Here is a 26,260-nt window from a genome sequence, read left to right as displayed (position 1 = left end):
CTGCAGATATATCTATGTACGGATCGGGCAGTGTGCTGTGCATACACACAGCCCGATCCGTTGGGGGACTGACGTCATGAACTGGGCGGGCGGGCGCGAGCGCTGTACGGGCGGTCGGACGACCGCCCCGTACACACACAGCGACGGGCCAATATATCGTTAGATATATTGGCTGTCGGCTGTGCTGCGCGGCCGTCGCGATACGTCTGTGAACGACGGAGTTCACAGACGTATCGCCCATACACACTGGCCGACGGTCCCGCGATGTATCGGCCGTTCAAGAGAACGGCCGATACATCGACCAGTGTGAACGGGCCTTAAAAATGACAGGTAAGCACAAATTTGAAAGCTATGGCTCCCACACAGGTGTGGCTCATGTGTTAATTAAGCAATTAACATCCCAGCAAGCCAGGGTGATGAACAAAAATGCTGGACTGCCCAGGTTGTCTATAGGTGGCTATATAAATCATGCTGCGGCTTTTGTGCACTACCAGAGACATCTCAGCCCCGGATCTGCACACGAGTAGTGCAGTACTTCGCTGAATTAGGCCCAAGGTTATGTCACATGGAAGCACAAGGAAAGTAAAATCTTCAGCAAATTGACAGTGGCCATGGGTTTTCTTCCAAACAAGGCAATATTGTCTGGAAAGCAGGGTACAGGGGAACCCCCGGTGGGGCCCCCACCCCCTCCTCTAGGGATCAGGTTTCAGACTGTGTACTTGAATTTTTACATATGTTACGTTATACTGCACAGGACTATGGTGTATTTTCTACAGTGCATTGCTGCTAATAATCTGGTACATTATCAAGATGCACTAGCAGTATTTACTGTATATATTTATCAAAGAGCCCAGACCATGCACTCTCTAATGGTTAGCCAAGTCTCTGTGGTGATGGCCACACCCCCTCTGGAGACTGACCACACACCCTGGGTCCCTTCCACTCCATTCCCTCAGTGGGCCCCTCATGCCCCAGTCTGACACTGCTGGAAAGTATGGCCCAGATTTATCAAGCCTTGGAGAGTGATAAATTGCATGGTGAGAAAGTACCAGCCAATCAGCTCCTAGCTTCCATGTTACAGGCTGTGTTTGAAAATGGCAGTTAGGAGCTTATTGGCTGGTACTTTATCATCGTGCAATTTATCACTCTACAAGGCTTGATAAATCTGGGAGTATGTTCTCTGTGTGTTGGTGAGTATCCGGATGATAGATAGACAGTGTCTAGGATGACAGTCAATAGGTCAACACCATATGGTTGACATGCATTAGGTCGACAGGTACAAAAAAATGGACAGATGAAAGGTTGACAGGTACAAAAAGGTTGTCAGGTTCTTAAGGTCGACATGACAACAGTCAACACATTTTTTGTGTTTTTTTACATGTTTTCTCAACATTTGCTTGATTTACTATTTACGTATTGATACGATTGGGAATAGTTACCTGTCGTGAGCCACCTTGTCCGAAGCGTAGCAAGTGAAGCGAGCCGGCGAGTGTATGCGTTTCTAGTGATGGTGGTTACATATTACCAAACATACAAGACTTGACCCCAAAAACTGAAAAAAAACTTGTGTAGACCATTTGTGTGTCATGTCGACATTTTGACCTTGTCGACCTTAACCTCTATCTTAATGCACGTCGACCGCTTGGCGTTGATCTATATACTGCCAACCTAAATACTGTAGATCTTCTATACCACACCCTTGTTGGTGTGGGTTTCCTGTGACAGTCCACAACAGACTGATAGGTTAAGTTAGTGTGAGTTCATGTTTTTGTGGTAGAGAATTAAATCCAAAAGCTTCACTGTGGCAAGAACAGATGTGAATGTTTCTATGTAATGTGGATGGTAATATAATATATAAAGACATTAATAATAAATATCCAGAATACAAATGGATAACGCAATGATAAAGTCATTGTGATCTAAAAACACCAATTTGGTTCCTAATCTCACAACCTTTCTTCTTGTTTAGACACTGGCATCAGTTTTCAGGGCTGTGCATATGACGAATGTAGCAGAATTGATTATATCCATGCTCTGCTTAGTAGTGCTTATTCCAATTAAGGAGCTTAATGCCCGCTTCCGAACAAAGCTGAGGACACCTATACCTGGAGAAATCATTATGGTAAGAACCAGGGTGGCACAAGTGTAAATACAAAAGTAATAGAGGTGCGGATTGTTCATTTACTTGTGAATTATGATAGGATCTAACTCACAGTATACCCCATTTCCAACTAAAACCTGAGTCTGACCTGGTTAACTGAACATGGGTTTCAAATCTTGTCAGTGGTTTGAAACCCTGTTCACAGCGAGGCTTCCCTCTGCCAGCACTTGGAGATGACATCATCTCCAAGCGACAGTGAGCTGGCTTTCCATCGGAAACCCGGGTCAGATGACCTTTGTTACCCATTTACACTGCACCCTTACCAAGGGTCGTCCCAGGTCTAACTCTGGTAGCTGCCCAGGTCGCATTCCCAGGTAACAGGTCCTGAGTTATTTTTCAGGGACCCTTTTTCACTGACCCACAACCCGGGTTGACCCATAAATGGAAATGGGGTATAAATGTTCAGTTACTGACAGGACTCTTCCTAGTTAGTTGAGATGACTAAGCTCTCTCCAGATTTATATTCAATGCTGATCATTTAAGATGAATCCTTTGTTTTGTTTGCCAACAAAATTGTTAATAAGGTCTATAGTTAAAGTATTTCAAATTTCCATATTTACATAGTTATTTTTATCCAGTGTGGATTCCTTGAAGCCTCCCAGACTCCAGCATTCTCAATTGTTGAATATAGGTAACACAATATGAAGATGACATTATGTAGTGACGAAAAAGCCAGGCACTCCATTGCTTGATAAATTGTCTATTTTCTCTGTCTACATAAAGGCCTATGTATATGACACAAAGCAATGACGAGCCTATTATCTGGTGGTTTTGTCAAAAATTGTGCTATTCCCTGCTTTATATATTTAAGTGATGTCATTTGTTAAGAAGGGAGCATAAATTGTAATAAAATAAAAAACTTGTTCTGTTTATTTCAGGTCCTAGTAGCTACTGGAATAACTTTTGCTTCTTCCTTGGACAACCGATATAATGTACAAATAGTTGGGAGCATACCAGCAGGGTAATTATCATGATGGTTATATTTATGTATATAGTGCTGTGTAATAACAAAAAACAAAACAAAACAGTTTGACCAACACAGGGCAAACATGGCATTTTTGTGGGGGAGAAATCCATGTATGTGTGTATATACTGTATATAATAAAGTGGCACATGACTGTGTATATTGGCAAAGAAAATCTTTTTTTTTCTAAATAAGCCTTTTTAGACTTATCAGGTATGTTCTCATAGTGAACCAACAAGGCAATTTCTGGTTTTCACAGGTAGTCCAATGATATGAGGAGTGAAGATGATAGCATAAGGTATAATGCAGTTTAAAACAAATTTATTACATGCACAGAAACATACATTTAAGTAAGAATAGTACAGCTTATCTGGACATCTGGAATAAAAGCAGCAATACGACTGGAACAGCCCAACTACAGGAGTACCAGTATTTCATCTGTTATTTGTAACTAGGACTTAATCAGGAGGATAAATTTGTTAAATAATAACAGTCTTGGTCATCATCTTGAGAGATGTATAAGTATATGTTGCAACCAGGACAGATGTAAAAGACAGTAATATCTCTAGAACTATGCTATTTCATACTTTACGCAGTTCTATTACCCAGCAAGAAGGTGACCCTATTTATCCTAAGTTTTTAATAGCAGATCATCTGAAAAACTATAGAAAACATGTGTTACTTATTAAAAGCATGCGAGAATAGTGCAGGGTCATAACTAGAGGTGTGCAATGGCTGCCACCTCCAATGGTTTGGTTGGCAGTCAGGGCCGCCAACAGGGGGAGAGGAACAGGTACCCTTTACCCAGGCCCGTGCCTGTTGGAGTGACCGGGTATGTGCCCATGTTCACTCTCTCCCCCCACCTCCTTAGCACTTTACAGGACAGTGCCACTGCTACTTTATTTGTATCAGTTATATTTGGCAGATCTGGCAAACCAAGCCTCAAAATATAAAAAAGAATTTGGGTTTATACAGTAAGTGCACTGTGGTCCAACACTGACATTAGCTTTACAAAGGTGATGCCCATTATTAGATTAATATGTAGCTTATTCTGCTAATTAGATATAACTAATTTATTCAACATTCATTTAAAATTAATTTTACATAAGTAAAATTATTAAAAATGTTAAATTGTCAAGTTTATTTTAGCTGTATTTTTAGTAAGAGTGATACCTGTTTAAGTGTATTCATTGCTTTGTCAGCTAATATCTTCCTCTATTAACAGTTTCCCAGCTCCTAAACTCCCTTCACTGAATGTCATTCCTGATGTGATCGGAGACACTATTGCTATCACATTTGTGGGCTATGCTGTGTCCGTGTCGCTTGCTATGATATATGCAGAGAAACACAGATATAGCATTGATCCTAACCAGGTGAGACAGCATCTTCCGTCTGAGTGGTATGTTTATAGTCTATGCTCATTAAGGAAGTTATTACCTAAATACAAAATTACTTGATATATTTGCACCTAACAATTATTTAAACATGTTTTATAGTGCATTGTGCCCCACTAAAAAACATTTGATAAAGCAACATTTTTTATCATGCGCAGTATCAAATGATTTGCTCTGACAAACCAGTCTCCAGCAACTCTGGACACAAGATTCATCCAGCCTATCAGTTTCAAGGGCACTCTACTTAAACCAGGAACTGCTGACTGCTCATTGCCAGAACAACTTATCTCTCTGAGGATCAGTACCCTGGCTCCTGGTTTAGAATTCTGTTGTAGTGCTATCCAGAAAACCTGCTCTAGTATTGATTGACAGCATTCTGCGTCATTGATATACAGAAAACCTGCTCCCATATGGCTTCAAAGCTTTCTGCTCCAGTGTTACCTAGTAAAACATGCACCAGTTTTATTTCACAGCATATTTCTTTTTCATCCACTAGGGGTCACTGGAGTACTCTTGGGATATGGACGGCTTTAGCAAGAACAGTGCACTGAATATTTAAATTTAGAACTCTCCTCCCCTCCATATCCCAGAGTACCTTAGTGTTTTTTCTGTGCTCACAGCACTAACAAGGCTTGTGTGGGGCTCTCACACTTTCTTTGAATATTTTTTGATTTTGCTTTTAATTTTTAATTTTTATTTTTACAACTTCAGCACATCCCTTCCCAGTTTCTACTAAAAACATGGGTCCGGGATAGTGCCGCTGCACGGAGCAGCGCATGGCGTGTCGGTCCTCACAAAGAGCACCCTCACAGCCACACGCAGCTCACTGAACTGCTGCAAGAGCTGGACGGAGCTTACAGAAAGAAGCCCCGTCGCAGCCCTCCCTACAGGAGACAAGGTATGCTGGGGGGAACTGGGCGGTCAGCGCACGCTGCTGCCCCGCTGTGTGGGGTCCGTGTTATAACTGCCGCCCGCACCCGCCGCTAATACATGCCGCCCGCCCCAGCCGCTCCGTCCGCGCTGTACGGTTTTCAAAGTTTGCAATCCAGCCGCTACGAGGGGGAGAACCGCCGCAGCACAGCGCTCTCACTAGCGCAGCCGGAAGCTGCTACGCGCCGCTCCAGCCCGCCGAACTCCGTTCACACGGCCGCTCTCCTAACAAGCGTCCCCCGCCTCCCTGCAATGACAAGGTCAGATACAGGGGTGTTAGGCTTCCCGGCACCCGCTCCCCGCTGAGACACAGTGCTACACGGAGCACAGGGGGAGGAGGGAGGGAGAAGTCTGATCACAGCGCTGCTGCAAGGGAGAAGAATAGGCTGCATGACAGGCTGCCAGATTTCATATATTAATAGACTATTAAGCCTATATTGTACTGCAGTCAGGTACAGGTGATAAAGGCATGTATTGTACCCTGTACTGTGATTCTAACTGTCAGCATAGCATGAGGCCATTTTAACCATGCTTCCTGTTTCTTCCAGTTTGTGATTCCAGAACGTTCCTGTCCTACATCTCTACTCCACCGGAGGCGCAGGGGTGTTAGTGGGAATTTTGGGTTCAGGTTTCATATAGGCTGGCCACGTGACCTGCACTTCGGCCATATATATATATATATATATATATATCTATATTACACACCTTAAGTAACGGTTTTACTGAGTCGTGCAAGTGTCTGTCTTTGTCTGTTGTATTGTCTGTCTGCATAATGAGTACGGCACCAGCAAAGACTAAAAATAAGTTTCACTGCAATGTCTGTACATGAATCTACCACATGTACAGTATGTTTTGTAGGTTTCCACTCCGGAAGCCGGTTTCATTCCCGGATACTCCATGGTCTATGTTCAGCAATTGTAATGGCTGGGTTTAGATCAGAATTGGCCGCCACTCAACACGAGCGGCAAGCGGCAAGATCGGAGTCTCGGGTGAGACCGCCAGCACTAACGGAGGCGTCTCAGCCTTTGCAAAGGTCCAAGTTCACTTTGGGTACAAGGGATAAATTTAATTTGTCTTATAATTTACCGGTTTCTGCTATGTTGCAGTCTGAAGATTCTATGCCAGACCTCACGGCGCTAAATAAGGGTGAGGAGGGCAGATTAGAACAGCAGTCAGATGGTGCAGCTTTTGAGAGCACAAGCATTGATAATCTCATCACGTCAGTGCGTCAGTCTCTGAACGGAGATTACGGAGCCTCTGACATATAATACAGTTGTATTTACTAAACGACAGAGATCTCCAGTATGTTTACCTGTTTCGGAATCTCTTAACAACAAAAAACGGATAATCGGTTCTATACCATTGCCCATTTAAGTCTAGTTACCCGTTTCACAGTCAGTGACATCTACATGGGAGAATCCGCCATTGGTGGATTCGTCAGTGTCAAAACTTATAAAGACCCTTCAGACCATAAAATAGAAGGGCATTTGGGTACCTAAGGCGCTAATGGTATTGATAACAGAACTCAAGTCTGCCCTACATGACGATCACCTTATACTTCGCGCTAATCAAATCTGAGACGCTGCTCAGTATCTATGTGCAGCTTCTCCTGCCAGCTGTCAGCTCACTACTCGCTTTTCATCGTCGCTAGTTACAGCGGGACGAGCACTCTGGCTGCGTTCTTGGCAAGCGGAGTCAGAGGTAAACAGAATACGGTGGCGAGAAGTTGTTGGTCCTAAATTGGACAAATGGATTTCTGAGGCCACGGGGGGAAAGTCTGTTTTCCTACCATTGCCTCCAACGGTACCTAGACGGAAATACTCTAGGCCGGCGTTCAAATCCTTTAGACCTCAGCCCTTTCAAGGCCGTGGTACAGCAACAGCCATGCCTGGTAGACGAGGTCGAGGACGTGGTTTCCAACAAACCAACACCAGTCGTCAGGACGCTAAGGTCACCGACAAGCCAGTGGCATGACGGGCTCCCAGCCCATCTCCGATTTCCAATTGTGGGAGCACGCTTTCAGATGTTCCCTTTGGCGGGGTTCCAGATATCCACAGATAGCTGGATCTGCAAGTTCGTGTTAAAAGAAATGTCTCCCGCCACTGCGGTTTTTCAAGACAAGACTTCCTCTGTCGGACGACAAGAGGGCGGGTCGGCAAATTGCCATTCAGTCTCTGCTGGATTCAGCAGGTTTGATTCCGGTCCCTGTACACCAACACGGTCAGGGTTATTGTTCCAGTCTATGTGGGGGAACTAAGCCGGATGGCTCCATCAGGCCAATATTGAACTGAAAGGGTCTCAATCACTACGTCACTTACTACAGATTAAAGATGGGATTTCTGCGGTCAGTAATTGCAGGTTTAGAGCCACAGGAGTTCATGATTGCACTAGATCTCAAGGATGCGTACTTACACATTCCGATTTGGCCACCTCATCTGAGGTTCTTGCGTTTAGCGATACGGCAGAACCATTACCAGTTTCGGCTCTACAGTTTGGCCTTTCGTCAGTGCCTCAGGTATTCACCAAAGTGATGTCTGTGATGATAGCTCATCTCAGATCTCTGGGAGCGATAATAGTTCCGTACTTGGACGATCTGCTCATCAAAGCTCCGTCTCAACAGATGCTCCTCCAACATGTACTGGTTCAGCACGGTTGGATTGTCAACTTCAAGAAATCACATCTAATTCCGTCTCGACGACTTCAATTCCTAGGTATGCTTCTCGATACGGTAAATCAAAGAATTTACCTACCAAGATAGAAAGTACAGATTATTCGTCATCTGGTACAATTAGTGCTCAAGCCACGCACAGTCTAGGTACATTTGTGCATTCGCCTCTTAGGTACAATGGTGGCGGCTTTCAAAGCGCTTCAGTTCGGAAGATTTCACTCACGTCCTTTTCAGCTGGATGTGCTCGCACAATGGTCGGGCTCGCATCTGCTGATTCACCACTGGGTGAGGTTGTCGCCACGGGCAAGGGTATTTCTACTCTGGTGGCTCAAAGTACACAATCTAACCGCAGGGAAACGGTTTGGCGCCTGTAATTGGATAATTCTAATGACAGACGCGAGTCTCAGAGGTTGGGGAACTGTAGTTCAAAATTGTCAACTCCAGGGTCTCTGGGCGGATCACGAAAGATTGCTGTCTATGAATGTCCTGGAACTCCGTGCAATTTACAATGCGCTACGACAAGCAGTGCACATACTTTGGTCTCAGACTGTCCGGGTGCAGTCAGACGACGCGATGGCGGTCGCATACATCAACAACGCAAGGCAATGCGAGAAGTAGCTCCAATCCTCAATTGGGCCGAGCATCACTGTTATGAGCCACGGCTGTGGCTCATTCCTGTTTTGCATTTTGGTTATGTATTTTATGTTATTCTTCTGTTTCTGTTCCCCATGGGTGTCATGGGGTGTTCGGAGCCCACCCTTAAGGAGAGGGTACTGTTATGAACCACAGGTAGTGGTTCATTCCTATTTTATGTTTATAGTTCTCTTGCAGGCCAGGATTTCCCTTTGCTCTGGTTTAGAGGATTCTTGTTTGCTGCCGGTGGTGAGTCTGTGTAATTGCAGCCTGTTTCCATGTGTTTGGCCTCACCTGTCTGCTAATTGCATCTTGTCAGTTTGGAGTCGTGCAACAGGGCAGCTGCACGACATAATTAATTAGGGCACTCTGTTATATTCTGGCTCAGTGCAATACACAGACACCGGTGATAGTTCTTGAGTTCTGAGCTAGTTCCTGAGTGTCGGTTCCTGAGTGTCGGTTCCTGAGTGTCGGTTCCTGAGTGTCAGTTCCAGTGTCTGATCCCATGTCCTGCCGTGAAGCGTTCCTGTCCAGAAGTCCTGTGGCTTTGTCTGTGCCTGGTCGAGTATCTGGCTTCTTGGTGTCCACCGGTCTGTCGTTTGGGATTCTGCCTGTCCTCCGGTTTTGAGAGCCTGTGTCGGCTACATTGGGGGTTCCTGTCCGTTTGCCAGTATTTGTACCGGTTCCGTGAGTAGCGGCTTTGCCGCGTCCGTCGGCCTAGGCCGCTGTATACCTTGGTTATATCTGTTACTGGTGTTTTGCAGAGGGTTCTGCATATGCTGTCACCGCCGGTACACAACAGTATAGTGTCGGTGTGTGGACAGCATTTCCTTTGTTGTTCTTTTCCTTTGGCGGCGTGCCGCACATGTATTTAGTTTTAGGGTTGTTAGTAGCCCCTAGCCTTCTGTTTGCTTTAGTTAGAGGTCCCCTTGTTATTATCCTGTCTCGGTTCACGCCTTGTCTCACTCTAAGACCTGGGGGTATCGGAGTTGGGCAGATCTAATCCGCCCTTCAAACGTGGCTGCCGTGGGCCCAAGAAACCATAGTCACGCAGGCGTGTACTGACCACACGGGTGAAACAATGGAGGTAGGCTGCTAGGGGCTATTTCCATACCACACCTTATTTCAGCGTCTCGTTCTGGTGCTCTGGACTCACTACGCAACATCTCTCTTGTTCTGAGCACCAGGAATGTAACATTATCACCGGCCATGCAACAAAAAAGAAACAAAGCTAAATAGTAGTTTTTTCTTTTTTGGTCCAGTGTCTTGTCTAGAATCCAGTCCTGTCTAGAACTTGGTGTGCAGAATCCAGTCCGGTGTTTAGAATCCATTCCTGTCTAGAATTCAGTGTGCAGAATCCAGTCCGGTGTGCAGAATCCAGTCCGGTGTGCAGAATCCAGTCTTGTCTTGTCTAGTTTAAAAAAATCCAGTCCAGTCTTGTCTTGTCTAGTCTAGTTTAGTCTTGTCTTGTATAGTTTAAAATCCTCCTATGCCAACTATGCAAGCCCTGCAGGCGTCTCAGCCCTGAACTCTGCTTTCAGTGCTTTTAAACCTGAGCGACTGGAAGTTTTGCAGCAATCCATAAAACAACTGCAAAACCTTCTGACTAAAATTTTGCTTATCTTGCCAGAAGTCATTGAGAGTTCATCTACCTCTAAAGAGACTCTTGCTCACAATATGGTGACAAGAGAATCCTCAGGTTCAGTTGGAGAGAAAAAGTTTAAAAGTTTTCTGCGGCCCAGGCTCTCAGAAGAGTAGCGTCTGCGTTGCAGAAACTTAAATTTATGCCTATATTGTGGGGGTTTAGGCCACTATCTGCAGACCTGTGAATTGCGCAAGCCAAAGTGTGGCGACAAGTCCTGCCCTCTGGCCAAGTTGAGTCAAGATACAAGACCTACTCCTGTCTCTACTGTGGCAGAGGTACTTGTCACACAACCCACACTAAAAAGCACTCGGTCCTATAATTGGGGTCCTTGGGCTAGGGAGCCCCATTATAGATTCAGGAACCAAAGGAGAATGTTTCTCTCCTCTCTTGATTTTCCTGTTGAAGCAGAGTTGCAAACCCCTGGAGCGGTGCCCGATGCCCGGGGTCCTGGAGTGGTGCCCGATGCCCAGGGTCCTGGGGTGGGGCCCGATGCCCAGGGTCCTGGGGTGGGGCCCGATGCCCAGGGTCCTGGGGTGGGGCCCGATGCCCAGGGTCCTGGGGTGGGGCCCGATGCCCAGGGTCCTGGGGTGGGGCCCGATGCCCAGGGTCCTGGAGTGGGGCCCGATGCCCAGGGTCCTGGAGCGGTGCCCGATGCCCAGGGTCCTGGAGCGGTGCCCGATGCCCAGGGTCCTGGAGCGGTGCCCGATGCCCAGAGTCCTGGAGCGGTACCCGATGCTCTGGGTCATAGAGGGACATCGAATATTATAGCTCTGGTGTCAATACCAGAAGGGGTCTCAGAAGCTGTTACCCAGGTAGGGACTTGAAAAGTGCAACTCCAGAGAAGGTGTCTAAAACCATAGTTCTAGAAGGGAACTCGAGAAGCAAAACCCCAGAAGGGATCTTTGAAGTAATATCCCCAAGTGGGGTCTCGAGAGACACAGCCCCAGAGAAGGGTCTAGAAGTCGCTTCCCCAGGAAAGGACTTAAGAAGCATAGCGTTAGTAGAGGGTCTGAAGGTTATAGCTTCAGCAAAAGTCCCGGAAGTCATAGTCCCGGGAGAAGTTTCGATAATTATCGACTCAGAGAGGGAGGCTGACGGCCCGGTCCCAGAGAGGGAGGCTGACGGCCCGGTCCCAGAGAGGGAGGCTGACGGCCCGGTCCCAGAGAGGGAGGCTGGCGGCCCGGTCCCAGAGAGGGAGGCTGACGGCCCGGTCCCAGTAAAAGAATCCAAGGTGCTGCCCCCAGCGGGGTTCCCGAAGGCCACTGCCCCGGGTGGGGTTCAGAAAGTCACTATCCCGGGTGTGGTTCCGAGGGCCACTGCCCTAGGTGGGGTTCCGAGGGCCACTGCCCCAGGTGAGGTTCAGAAAGTCACTGCCCCAGGTGGTGTTCAGAAAGTCTCGGCCTCGAGTAAAGTCAGTAGTGACCAGGTCTTAGCAAAGCACTCTAGTCAGTCAGATGGGAAGGAAGCAGATCCTGACTCAACATCTATAATCTTTGATGGGGACTTAGTCCAATTTCTGGCGCTTTACAAACACTATTACATCATTATGTTGTCTAGACCATTTCTGGGCATCACTTCAGAGAACCTTGTGCTCTATCTGATATATTCCTTTAGAGGGGAGCCTTTTGAGTGGGCATACAATTTAATGAAAACTGAAGATCCCATTCTTCAGGATCCCCCAGCATTCAGTGATGCAGTTATTAAGAGATATAGTTCCAAAGAAATTGGTTCAGGTTCTTCTAGGTCACCCGTCTTATCTGCTGAGAGTCCACCGTATACTGTAAACTCGGCACAAGAGTCTCAGCCCGTTGTTTTGACTGCAGGATGTGCTTTTCTGTCTTCTACTAATAGTAGTACTTTGCCTGAAAGTTCAGCTCCCAAGGTTAAGAAACCAATCTCTGATTTGAACCCAGCCTTGCTGGGAGGTACCATCAGTTCAGACAATGTTTGGGGAATTACCTTGGTCAGACCTCAAGAACTTTGTAAAAATAATAATAAGAAGAAAAAGAAATAATTATTGACTCTTGTCAAAAAAATAATATTTTGTCCAGTGGCCACCGTCAAGGGGGGGGGGGGGGGGGCACTGTTACAAGCTGCCACAGCTTGTTTCTGTTTTCTTGCCTGTTAGACCAGTGTGTCAGGTTTTTTTTTGTCCCTTGTTTTGGAAAGCCTGAATTTTGGGGTCCGTTGACCCCTTCTCAAGGGGGGGTACTGTTATGAGCCACGGCTGTGGCTCATTCCTGCTTTGCATTTTGGTTATGTATTTTATGTTATTCTTCTGTTTCTGTTCCCCATGGGTGTCATGGGGTGTTCGGAGCCCACCCTTAAGGAGAGGGTACTGTTATGAACCACAGGTAGTGGTTCATTCCTATTTTATGTTTATAGTTCTCTTGCAGGCCAGGATTTCCCTTTGCTCTGGTTTAGAGGATTCTTGTTTGCTGCCGGTGGTGAGTCTGTGTAATTGCAGCCTGTTTCCATGTGTTTGGCCTCACCTGTCTGCTAATTGCATCTTGTCAGTTTGGAGTCGTGCAACAGGGCAGCTGCACAACATAATTAATTAGGGCTCTCTGTTATATTCTGGCTCAGTGCAATACACAGACGCCGGTGATAGTTCTTGAGTTCTGAGCTAGTTCCTGCCAGTTCCTGAGTGTCGGTTCCTGAGTGTCGGTTCCTGAGTGTCGGTTCCTGAGTCTGATCCCATGTCCTGCCGTGAAGCGTTCCTGTCCAGAAGTCCTGTGGCTTTGTCTGTGCCTGGTCGAGTATCTGGCTTCTTGGTGTCCACCGGTCTGTCGTTTTGGATTCTGCCTGTCCTCCGGTTCTGAGAGCCTGTGTCGGCTACATTGGGGGTTCCTGTCCGTTTGCCAGTATTTGTACCGGTTCCGTGAGTAGCGGCTTTGCCGTGTCCGTCGGCCTAGGCCGCTGTATTCCTTGGTTATATCTGTTACTGGTGTTTTGCAGAGGGTTCTGCATATGCTGTCACCGCCGGTACACAACAGTATAGTGTCGGCGTGTGGACAGCATTTCCTTTGTTGTTCTTTTCCTTTGGCGGCGTGCCGCACATGTATTTAGTTTTAGGGTTGTTAGTAGCCCCCAGCCTTCTGTTTGCTTTAGTTAGAGGTCCCCTTGTTATTATCCTGTCTCAGTTCACGCCTTGTCTCACTCTAAGACCTGGGGGCATCGGAGTTGGGCAGACCTAATCCGCCCTTCAAACGCGGCTGCCGTGGGCCCAAGAAACCATAGTCACGCAGGTGTGAACTGACCATACGGGTGAAACAATGGAGGTAGGCTGCTAGGGGCTATTTCCATACCACACCTTATTTCAGCGTCTTGTTCTGGTGCTCTGGACTCACTACGCAACATCTCTCTTGTTCTGAGCACCAGAAACGTAGCAATCACCAAGTGATATTGTCGGCGGTGTTCATTCAGGGAGTGGACAACTGGGAGGCGGATTATCTCGGCCGTCTGGATTTTCATCCAGGAGAATGGACAATAAATCCAGAAGTGTTGGTCCAGAGGTGGGGTTACCCTCAAGTGGACCTGATGGCATCTCGCCACAATCACCAAACGCCCCAGTATGTGTCCTGAACGCGAGATCCAAAGGCAATGGCGGTGGATGCTCTCACAATCGCTTGGCCGTACAGCCTCGTGTATCTGTTTCCACTGTTTCCGCTGCTCCCTCTGTTGCTAAAACAGATCATAAGAGAGTCCGCCACAGTCATACTAGTGGCGCCTCCTCTGAGAGCTTGGTACTCGGATCTCCACGGACTACTCGCACACGACCCTTGGCCACTCCCACTACGTCCGGACCTATTACAATATAGGTTGGTGTGACGCTCGGAAGTTTCCGACATCATCTTTCAAGTTATCCCGTCTTTTGTTATTTCTACAGACGGGGTTAGATGGAGGACTGCGTTTATCTACACTAAAGGTGCAGGTATCTGCTTTGTCAATTTACTTTCAAAGACGATGGTCTCTATTGCCGTCTGTACACACCTTTCTGCAAGGGTACTCAGAGTTCAGCCTCCATTCATTCCTCCTACAGCGCCATGGGACTTGAATCTGGTTTTAGATTTCTTACAGTCTTCATATTTTGAACCCTTACAACAAAGTGGATATTGAGTTTCTCACTTGGAAAACTATTTTTCTCCTAGCCTTAGCTTCGGCAAGGCGTGTTTCAGATTTGGGTGCTTTGTCATGCAAGCCACCGTATTTGGTGTTTCATGATGACAGAGCGGAACTTCGGACACATTCCGGTTTCTTGCCAAAGGTAGTGTCATCTTTTCACATCAATCAACCAATAGTACTTCCTGTGTTAACAGAAGATTCTGGAACTTTGGATGCAGTACGCTCACTACGCATTTTATGTATCCCGAACGTCTACAGTTCGTAAGACGGATACGTTGTTTGTTCTCTATGATGCTGCCAAGATGGGTTGGCCAGCTTCTAAGCAGACCTTATCCATATGGATTAAACTGACCATACATCAGGCTTACCTTCATGCTAGGTTACAGCCGCCTACATCAGTAACAGCTCATTCCACACGTTCTGTGGGATCTTCATGGGCAGCTGGTCGTGGGGCTTCTACGATGCAGCCTTGCCGTGCGGCTACATGGTCATCAGTGCACACGTTTGTGCGCTGTTACAAGTTTGATACGTTTGCGGCCTCAGCATCTAGCTTTGGCCGCCTAGTGTTACAGGTGCCAAACAGCTCTCCCGCCCACGGGGGAAACTTTGGTACGTTCCCAAGAGTACTCCAGTGACCCCTAGTGGATGAAAAAGAAAATAGGATTTTGGTACTTACCAGGTAAATCCTTTTCTTTGAATCCATAGGGGGGCACTGGACGCCCACCCAGAGCAGTTTTACCTGGTTTGTGGTAAGTTCAGGGGATCTTATGGTAACACATTCTCACCGACTGGTTCAAGTTTCAAGTTCTCTCGGTTAGTTGCCAGTACCGTTATGTGTCAACTTTATTGTTGTCCGTTATGTTATATGTAATTCTCCATTGTCAACCTCTCTATCGCTCCTGTTCGGCTCAGTAAAAAACACTGAGGAACTCAGGGAGATGGAGGGGAGGAGAGTTCTAAATTTAAATATTCAGTGCCCTGTTCTTGCTAAAGCCATCCATATCCCAAGAGTACTCCAGTGCCCCCTATGGATTCAAAGAAAAGGATTTACCTGGTAAGCACCAAAATCCTATTTTCACTGCAGTTTGCCTCAATTGTGCTCCCAGCACCCAGATCCAGTGTATCACAATCTGCCTGTAAATATCCTTCATTCGGCTATAGTCACTGGCTATTCCGCTAGACTACATCTGTTCTCAATACCTATTCTCCTAACAATTTTGCAACATACACATGCAGCTAGCCCAAAGTGCTCCGCCCCGAATCAACAAACCCCTAGTGCTGTAGCAGACATTTTTTAGTTTAGCAAATTGCACAAGATATGGCAGACATATAAAAACATCAGACCCAGTAGTCCCTTCACATACCTCCCAACATGACCCTCTCCAGGAGGGACAGAATGCTTTACTCCAGGACTTTCCTTTTAATATATGATTGCCATCACCTGTGGTGAAACAGCTTTCTTATCCATTAACCTGTTCAACACATGTTATGTCAATCATACATTAAGAGGAAAGTCCAGAAGCAGAGTCTTGTGTCCCTCCTGGAGAGGGTCATGTTGGGAGGTATGCCTTCACGTCTTTATATAGGACAGACATACTGTAGGTCCATAACGCTCATTATTAGTCATAATATGACAGCTGTGTATAGTGCAGAGACAAACCCCATTGTTGGCTATATGGTGTACAGAGAATCCTTCAACCCACCACCCTGTGGTTACTGGCAAGTGCAACCATCTCCTCTCCTGTCTCCACCACAGTCAGTGGTGACTACTAATATAAAGTTGTATACTGGGAGAGTTTCATAGGCATTAATTAGTTGGTAGTAAATTTCAGAGATGAACAAAGTATTGCATTGCAGTGTTATCCCAAGTACCTTCAATTTCTCATTTCTTTTAGGAACTTTTGGCTCATGGAATATCCAACATTGTCTCGTCTCTATTTAACTGTTTCCCCAGCTCTGCTACTTTGGCTACAACAAACATTCTTGAAAGTGCCGGAGCTCATACCCAGGTGATTGTTATTACTTTGAATATAAATCAGTGTTGGTATTTTACAAATTGGGAACTATGTTGTGGCATACTGCAGAGTTTGCCAAATTTTCTTGAATTACGGCGCCCTAGAACATCTGAAATCTATTTACAGCTCCGTTAGGCCAAAAGTTTCTTATTGAAAATTATAAAAATTATTCTTAAAGTAAATTGTGCTTACCTGTTACCCTTAGGTCCAATTATGTGATGGTGGATAGGGTCACTCTTCTGTTTAGCCACATATTTAGGGTTGAGATTACCTAAAGGATAAAAAAAAAGGGGCAGACTAGATGGGCCAATTGGTTCTTATCTGCCGTCAAATTCTATGTTTCTATGTTATTTTATGATTGGCAGCAGGGCTTAAAGCATACTTGCCTACCTGACCCTCTCCATGAGGGAGAAATGCTCTGTTCCTGGACATTCCTGGTAATGTAGGATTGCCATCACCTGTGGTGAGCTAGTTAATTGATAAGAAAGGTGTTTCACCACAGGTGATGGCAATCCTACATTACCAGGAAAGTCCAGGAACAGAGCATTTTCTCCCTCATGGAGAGGGTCAGGTAGGCAAGTATGCCTTAAAGTGGTCCTGGTAAGGTGGTGGAACTCATGGAGGAGGACCATGGAGGCACCAGGACCTGAGGAAGTAGTAGGTGGTTGCAGCTCATCAGCAACACTAGTGTCGCCTTTATCATCGATTGACGCAGATGATGGGGTGGGCTTTTCTGTTGGAATTACTGTGCAGGGCAATGGAGATGGTGGAACTAGTTCCCCCTACCATTACAGGTGGTGGAACTCAGTTCCACCTCGTTACCCCCCCCCCCACTTTAACCTTTGATTGACAGCCACAAGCACTGGTTCTTCCCAGTTGCACTGACCCATAAATAATGTGATCTAGTCCTCGACCTCCAACCTATGGCATTCCTGCAAGTGTTACGGGACATGCTACAACGTCGTTCACCGACATATAGAGGGTACACACCTGCCGATATACCCACAATATATTGGCTGTTCAATTGAACAGCTAATATATCACCCAGTCTGTACCCAACTTTAGTTACATAGTTTATGTGTTTACAAATGTTCTCTGCTGTGTAAAACGTAACTAGATGGCACCAGATTGAAATTATTGACTAGAGGCTGAACAATGTCACATTAAAGGGTGTGTTCTTCTGCAAGTTTCATATTAGCATTTGGCTGCAAAATCAAGAGCATAATTGCAAACTCCTCTGATAGACAATCTTGAAACAGTTTTTTATTTTCTGTTCACTTGTGTTGTAACCTTTATGCTGAAAGTAAAGAACCATTCCTTTTATTTACCTGAAAAGCTGTGTTGGATCCTGTTTGAGCACATACAGATGTAGCCGTGTTTATTTTTGCTGCGATGCAGCATGCTGCAACACTGCTTGCTGAATGGCATGCCAGGCTAAGCAATCGCCGGCTGCAATAGTTGCAGCCTGGCATGCCATGTAGCATGCTTTAATGCCGCATGCTGTGATGCAGTATGCTGAATTGCAGTAACATACCTCTCAAGTGTCCCGGGGTGTGGGGGGGGGGGGGAGGACAGACACTTGGGAGTCTTCCTGTCACTCCCTGCTCTGCTGCATGCGCACAGGGTCTATTCATGGAGACAAGAGGGACTGGGAGCATGGCCAGCAGCTCACAGAGCGCTGGCCATGCCCCCACAGTGATGGAAAATGCCCCCTTTTTACTAAGGTCACGCCCCTTTCTGGGCTGGCGCAGCTACGCCACACCGGAGTCCCACTTCTTTCTTCCTGAAAATTGGGAGGTATGCAGTAAGATGGGCATGGCTACATCTGTAGACACTGCACACATTCACCCCTCTACCGAGCTAATTACCCCAAGTCGTCACATAATGGTGGACAATTAGCTTGCAAAGATCCTACTTAGAAGATGCGGATTACAACTGCTTAACTTAAATATGGACCTGCATCGTGGAAGGCTCTTCAAGATGGTGAGTGGAGACAACACATGTTGAACTGTGTACAGAGAAAACTATCTGCATATGGGAGATGCACTAGTTTGCAGTGTACGCTTTTGTCCTTGGAGAGGAAGAGAAATAAGTGTTACACAAGTTGTTGGAGTATTATCTGCTATCTGAAAACATGGAATGCAAATGTGGGAAATTGCAACTGCTCATTAATACACTGTGGGGCAGATGTATTAACCTGGAGAAGGCATAAGGAAGTGATAAACCAGTGATATGTGCAAGGTGATATAGGCACCAGCCAATCAGCTCCCATATGTAAATTAACAGTTAGGATCTGATTGGCTGGTGCCTTTATCACCTTGCACATATCACTGGTTTATCACTTCCTTATGCCTTCTCCAGGTTAATACATCTGCCCCTGTGTCTGTGAAGACAAGTGTATAACAACCCAAATATAGAGGGTTTTTTTTTTGCGAGGAAAAACAAGTGTTTAAATTGTTTTCAGCATTGAGAGAGTTAAAAGAAAATTTGTGGTTTATTCTGCTAAATGCTCAGGACTAATGAGCTGCTCGTTAATTTCACGATGTGACATTCTGTGTCCTGGAATTTTCTTTTGCAATTAAAGGGAAAGAGATTTGGTATATGCAGTGATAGTGTGTTGCACATGGTAGAGGTAATGTCCCTCATTCCGAGTTGATCGCTTGCTTGCTGTTTTTAACAGCCATGCAAATGCATAGTCGCCGCCCACGGGGGAGTGTATTTTCACTTTGCAAGTGTGCGAACGCTTGTGCAGCCGAGCCCTACAAAAACATTTTGTGAAGTTTCAGAGTAGGTCTGAACTTACTAAGCCCTTGCGATCACTTCAGTCTTTTTGGGGCCGGAATTGACGTCACACACCTGCACTCCAAATGCCCGGACACGCGTGCGTTTTTCCAACCACTCCCAGAAAATGGTCAGTTGACACCCATAAACGCCCTCTTCCGGTCAATTTCTTTGCGATCGGCTGTGAGTATGGAACATACTTGCCTACCTGACCCTCTCCATGAGGGAGAAAATGCTCTGTTCCTGGACTTTCCTGGTAATGTATGATTGCCATCACCTGTGGTGAAACACCTTTCTTATCAATTAACTAGCTCAACACAGGTGATGGCAATCATACATTACCAGGAAAGTCTAGGAACAGAGCATTTTCTCCCTCATGGAGAGGGTCAGGTAGGCAAGTATGGTATGGATTCTTCGTTAAATCCAACGCTCAGATACGATCCGCATTGTATCCATACGACGCGCGTATGCATTGCAGTGCATATGCATGCGCAGTAGAGACCTGATCGCAGCGTAGCGAAAATTGGCAGCGTGCAATCAACTCGGAATGACCCCCCATGTCAGCAGAGAGGAATATGATCATTTAAAAGGAAGATTATTCTATTATTTTGAGCAGATTCATGATTTATAGTACTCCAATCCAAATGGCAAAGAAATCGGTAATGCTTTAACGTCTGAAAGCATTACATATGAAAACAGGTATAAAGTAGAGCTGCAGTGTCTTTGTTAAATGGGATTTGGTATGATATACCGATGGATGGGATGCTGGCGGTCAGAATACCGACAGCGGCACCCCGACCATCAGAATCCCAACAGCCCCCCAAAAAGTACCATAACTCTCCCCTGCCCTATATCCTTCCTTGTGGATGCCTAACCCTAATCCTCTCCGGTGGTGCCTAACCCTCCCTTCCCCGCTGCCTAAACCTAACACTCCCCACTTGGTGCCTAACCCTAACCCCCGCCCCCCTTCCTGGTACCTAACTATACCCTTCCCGTCCCTGGAACCTAACCCCCCTTCTTATGCTTAAAACTAACCTCCCACCCCACCCCCCATGGCAGGACATGAGCGTATCCCGCTGGAAGAAGGATTGGGGTTCCAGGCGTTGGGATCCCAAGCTCTGTCAGGATTTGGACGCTGTCTTTTGGGATTCCAGCGTCAGTATTTTGACCACCTGGATACCGTTGGGCGACATTTTAACTATACCCCGTTAAATGCAGTATGCAAAATAAGATTCATTTAATTGCCACCTTCCACACATAAAACATTATATCACGTGCTTATACTGCTGTTATCTGAACCTGAACTTTCAAACAGGAAGAAAGCGATGAAAGGTTTAAACACATTTTGCGTTGTTATTGTTAGGGTCTCCTGCTCTGTGCTGCCACGTCGTCATGGCAACCGGGAGACAAGTGCTAGCGGAGTAACCTGAGCGTAGCTGATACTCCGGTTCGGGTCTTTTGCTGTGCAGTGGTTACAGGCTCTGTGCACGGCAGGGGATCCGGTGCTGGTTTTTGTGCTCACAGTCTGTGAGGTCTGAGTGGGGCGTGGACAGCACCTGCTATATAAACCCTCTTCTCGGGTTAGGCAGATGCTGCTGAATCTTTGTTGGTTAGTCAGTTCCTGAAAGCTAGCTAGTACTGTGTAAACTTTGTATTTGTTTGTTGCTTACTGCAAATAGGCCTTGGGATTTGGTATTACACTCTGCCAATCCAGACCTAGCAGTAAGACTGGAGTCAGTCGTTTAACCTGCTGGGGTTCTTTTGCTACTCTGTGAACCTAGCAAGTTTGCGGCTGTATTCTCAGACTTGCCTGCCAAAATCCTTTCTCACTGTGCAAGGTGTTCAGGTGTCAGTTTAGTGGCAGTAAGCTGAACCAGTGCACTGCAAGTGAAGACTAGGATTGTGGAGACTCTCCTTGTGTCTATTATTCCATCTCTGACCAAGGAGTTTACTGCCACACCCGTTGGTAACCCTTTAGGGTTTTGCTGTTGCCCTTAGCAACAGCATTTCGGGTTCTCTACGTATTAAATCACAACATCTCGCTTCTTTCCATCCGAGCATTCCTAATACTAGGGAGACATCCAGTTTCTTAGCCCTTGGGCTTCTCTGTTCACTTTGTGTTTATTTTGTTACCCTATCACCTTCTGTGTATGTAATGTCATATTCCCCAGTCTGTCTGTGAGTTCATTTGTTTTGCATCCCTCTCCGTTCAGACACCAGTACATTCCTGCTGGCACTGGTGTGCATAACATATTCAGCAGCCCAATACTCCTGTTGAAATTTTGTGGGAATATGGAGCATACCCCTCAAAATACTTTGCAACAGGTGGTCGATCAGGTGCAGGTCCTGACTCAACAATTTAATGATTTGTCCATTAAAATGCACACCTCGCAGGCCGCTGGCGGAGCTCCCGCAGCAGCAGTACCTTCAGGGGTTAAGGAGCCGAAAGTAAATCTCCCGGATCGTTTTTCTGGAGATCGCTCGCAGTTCTTTAGTTTCAAGGAGAGCTGCAAGCTATATTTCCAGCTTAGGCCTCAGTCTTCTGGGTCGGAGATTCAGCGGGTGGGCATAGTGATTTCCTTGCTACAAGGAGACCCACAGGTCTGGGCATATGGGTTGCAGCCTGACTGTCCATCGCTTAAAAGTGTTGATGCTTTTTTTACGGCACTGGGCATGTTGTATGATGACCCTGACAAGACGGCCTCAGCCGAGGCTCAGATTTCGATCCTTAAGCAAGGGCGAAGGCCAGTTGAGGTTTATTGTACGGAGTTTCGGAGGTTGGCCCATGATACCCAGTGGAATGACCCAGCCCTGAGACACCAGTACCGAAGAGGTCTTTCTAACCAGTTAAAAGACCAACTGGTACAATATCCCTTGCCTGATAGCTTGGATCAGCTCATGCAGTTATCCATTCGGGTGGATAGACGGCTGAGAGAGTGCAGGCTTGAAAGGGAGACCGAGGTTTCCTTCTTTCCCAAGGGAACCTCAGACTCTGAGGAATTTTCCGAGGAGCCTATGCAGATTGGGGCTACCCGCCTCTCCTCGCGTGAGAAGACGCGGAGGAGACAGCAGGAGTTATGTTTGTACTGTGGGAATAAAGGTCATGTGGTAGTATCATGCCCAGAAAAGCCGGAAAACTTCAGGGCCTGAGGGTGATGGGAAATATCCTGTCAGGCCAGAAGTCAGAATTTCCCAAGAAGACTTTTATCATTCCGGTGACCTTGAAGATCCTCGGTCAAACTGTCAAGACTGAGGCCTTTGTGGACAGTGGGGCCGACGGGGTTTTAATGGACCGCCAATTCGCCCTGAAACACTCTGTTCCCTTAGTACCCTTGGCATCGGAAATTGAGATTTGTGGGTTAAACGGGGAACCATTATCCCAGGGTAAAATTACCTCTTGCACTAGCCAGATTTCTTTGTTTATTGGAGCCACACACTCTGAAAAATTGTCCTTTTATGTGACTGTCTGTACTTTTGCCCCATTGGTGTTGGGGTTACCCTGGTTAAGGGCCCACAATCCTCAATTTGACTGGGTCTCTGGGGAGATTCTTAGTTGGGGTACTGATTGTTTCAGGAGTTGCTTGAGCCTTCCAGTCAGGCTTTCGCAGCTACGTTTGCCAGGATTGCCAGAATGTTATGCAGATTTTGCGGACGTGTTCTCCAAAAGAGTTGCAGAGGTACTACCTCCCCATCGCCCCTATGACTGTGCCATTAATTTGTTGCCGAATGCTAAGCTTCCCAAGAGCAGGTTGTACTCCCTGTCACGTCCTGAGACTCAGGCTATGGCAGAGTACATTCAGGAGAACTTGGCTAAGGGATTTATCAGACCTTCACAGTCTCCAGTTGGGTCGGGGTTCTTCTTCGTGGGTAAAAAGGACGGTTCGTTGCGACCCTGCATCGACTTCAGGGAATTGAACCGTATCACGATTAAAAACTCATACCCACTGCCTCTCATTTCGGTCTTGTTTGACCAGCTTCGTACGGCCACCATTTTTTCTAAGATTGACCTACGCGGTGCGTACAATCTAATCCGAATAAGAGAGGGGGATGAATGGAAGACTGCCTTTAATACCCACTCAGGGCACTATGAATATTTGGTGATGCCTTTTGGGCTCTGTAATGCCCCGGCAGACTTCCAGGACTTCATGAACGATGTGCTCAGGGAATATTTGGATAGATTCTTAGTTGTATACTTAGATGACATCCTAATCTTCTCCCATTCCCTGGAGGAACATCGGAAGCATGTACGCTTAGTCCTCCAGAAACTCAGAGACCACCGGCTTGGGGCGAAGCTGGAGAAGTGCGAATTTGAAGTTCAGCAAATCGCATTTCTAGGATATATTATCTCTCCAGAAGGTTTCCAAATGGAGGGTTCCAAGGTACAGGCAGTCCTGGATTGGGTGCAGCCCACTAGTTTGATGGTGCTTCAGCGTTTTCTAGGCTTTGCGAATTTTTATAGACGATTTATCGCTGGATTTTCGTCTATAGTGGCGCCCTTGGTGGCACTCACTAAGAAAGGGGCGGATGTTGCTCACTGGTCTTGTGAGGCCAAAGCGGCTTTTGCCCGTCTCAAAAGGGCATTTGTCTCGGCCAAGGTGCTGCGACACCCAGATCCAGAGCGTCCTTTTTTGGTGGAGGTGGATGCCTCTGAGATGGGTATTGGGGCAGTGCTCTCTCAGATGGGGGTGTCTGATAATCGCCTTCATCCCTGTGCTTACTTTTCCCGTAAATTTTCGCCTGCCGAGATGAATTATGACGTGGGTAACCGGGAATTGTTGGCTATTAAGGATGCACTCGAGGAGTGGAGACACTGGCTTGAGGGGGCTAAGTTTGTGGTCTCAATTCTCACCGACCATAAGAATTTGGCATATTTAGAGTCAGCGAAGCGCCTCAATGCCAGGCAGGCACGATGGGCTTTGTTTTTCGCTCGCTTTAATTTTTTGATAACATATCGCCCTGGGTCAAAAAACATCAAGGCTGATGCGCTTTTGCGGAGTTTTACTCCAATCCAGGAGACCACCGAGGAGCCATTGCCCATTGTGTCCCCATCATGTATTAAAGTGGGCATTACCCAGGACCTCTTGTCATTAGTCCTTAGAGCACAGGAGCAGGCTCCTCCAGACCTTCCGGTAGGTCTTTTGTTTGTGCCTCCTAGGTTAAGACAGCGAGTGTTCCTGGAATTCCATGCCAAGAAGTCGGCAGGTCACCCGGGTATTGCCAGAACTCGGGAGTTGCTATCTAGGGCGGTGTCGTGGCCCTCGGTGGCTAGGGATGTAGATCAGTGGGTTCGAGCATGTGACATCTGTGCCCGAAATAAGACTCCTAGAGGGGTTCCTGTTGGCCCATTACATCCACTCTCTATTCCATCTAAGCCATGGACCCACATTTCAATGGATTTTGTGGTGGACTTGCCCAAATCCTCGGGGATGACAGCCATCTGGGTTGTCGTTGACAGGTTTTCGAAGATGGCGCACTTCGTTCCATTGGTTGGGCTGCCATCGGCCAGACGCCTGTCTGAATTATTTATGCTGCATGTTGTGCACCTCCACGGGTTGCCACTTGATGTGGTCTCTGACCGCGGATCCCAGTTTGTGGCCAAATTCTGGAGGGCATTTTGTTCCGATCTCCAGATTTCTGTCAGCTTGTCGTCAGGCTACCATCCGCAGTCTAATGGGCAGACTGAAAGGGTGAACCAGTCCTTGGAGCAGTTCCTCAGGTGTTATGTCTCCAAGTGTCAGACTGACTGGGTGGCTCATCTGTCCATGGCGGAGTTTGCCTATAACAACGCGGCTCACTCTGCTACAGGGATCTCTCCCTTCCTTTGTGTGTATGGGCATCATCCTAAGGCCAATTCTTTTGACCCCCTGGATTCCATGCCTGGTGGTTCCTCTGTGGTTTCGGTCCTTAGAGGTATTTGGAGGAAAGTGAAGAAAGCCCTTGTGTCTGTGTCATTAGTGACCAAAAGGGTTTTTGATAAGCGGAAAAGACCCTGCAGCTTCAAATTAGGAGACTTCGTCTGGTTGTCTACCAAGAATTTGAAGTTGAGACAGCCATCTCATAAGTTAGGCCCCCGGTTCATCGGTCCTTATAAGATCACTAGGGTTATCAATCCGGTGGCATTTCAGTTAGATCTACCCCGTTCTTTGGGTATCAATAAAACATTTCATTGTTCCCTTTTAAAATGGGCGATTTGTAATCCTTCTTCCAGTGGAAGACCTTCCCCTCTTCTGATACGTGGCCAGAGGGAGTTTGTTGTTGAAAGGATTCTTGACTCCAAGATGGTTCGGGGTCGGCTGTCATTTTTGGTGCACTGGAAGGGCTATGGCCCGGAGGAGCGGTCGTGGGTGCGCAGTTGTGATATTCATGCTCCCAGACTGTTACGCTCTTTCTTCTCGCAGTTCCCCGATAAACCCGGTGGTAGGGGTTCTTTGACCCCTCGTCAGAGGGGGGGTACTGTTAGGGTCTCCTGCTCTGTGCTGCCACATCGTCATGGCAACCGGGAGACAAGTGCTAGCGGAGTAACCTGAGCGTAGCTGATACTCCGGTTCGGGTCTTTTGCTGTGCAGTGGTTACAGGCTCTGTGCATGGCAGGGGATCCGGTGCTGGTTTTTGTGCTCACAGTCTGTGAGGTCTGAGTGGGGCGTGGACAGCACCTGCTATATAAACCCTCTTCTCAGGTTAGGCAGATGCTGCTGAATCTTTGTTGGTTAGTCAGTTCCTGAAAGCTAGCTAGTACTGTGTAAACTTTGTATTTGTTTGTTGCTTACTGCAAATAGGCCTTGGGATTTGGTATTACACTCTGCCAATCCAGACCTAGCAGTAAGACTGGAGTCAGTCGTTTAACCTGCTGGGGTTCTTTTGCTACTCTGTGAACCTAGCAAGTTTGCGGCTGTATTCTCAGACTTGCCTGCCAAAATCCTTTCTCACTGTGCAAGGTGTTCAGG

General features: G+C 46.8%; 1 protein-coding gene across 1 annotated transcript in view; it reads left to right on the top strand.

The window, feature by feature from the left end:
• Positions 1 to 26,260, top strand: part of LOC135010036 (solute carrier family 26 member 10-like) — a 110,513-nt gene that overhangs the window by 20,435 nt on the left and 63,818 nt on the right. The window contains exons 5-8 of the mRNA XM_063952320.1: positions 1,970 to 2,122; positions 3,040 to 3,122; positions 4,351 to 4,498; positions 16,416 to 16,529. Coding sequence (XP_063808390.1) covers positions 1,970 to 2,122; positions 3,040 to 3,122; positions 4,351 to 4,498; positions 16,416 to 16,529 — 498 coding nt within the window. The remainder of the gene's footprint in view (positions 1 to 1,969; positions 2,123 to 3,039; positions 3,123 to 4,350; positions 4,499 to 16,415; positions 16,530 to 26,260) is intronic.

This window comes from Pseudophryne corroboree, chromosome 2 (assembly GCF_028390025.1).
Source record: "Pseudophryne corroboree isolate aPseCor3 chromosome 2, aPseCor3.hap2, whole genome shotgun sequence".
In the NCBI taxonomy this organism is placed as follows: Eukaryota; Metazoa; Chordata; class Amphibia; order Anura; family Myobatrachidae; genus Pseudophryne; species Pseudophryne corroboree.
The sequence above is the reverse complement of the archived record's forward strand: the minus strand, read 5'-3'. Positions and strand labels throughout refer to the sequence as shown.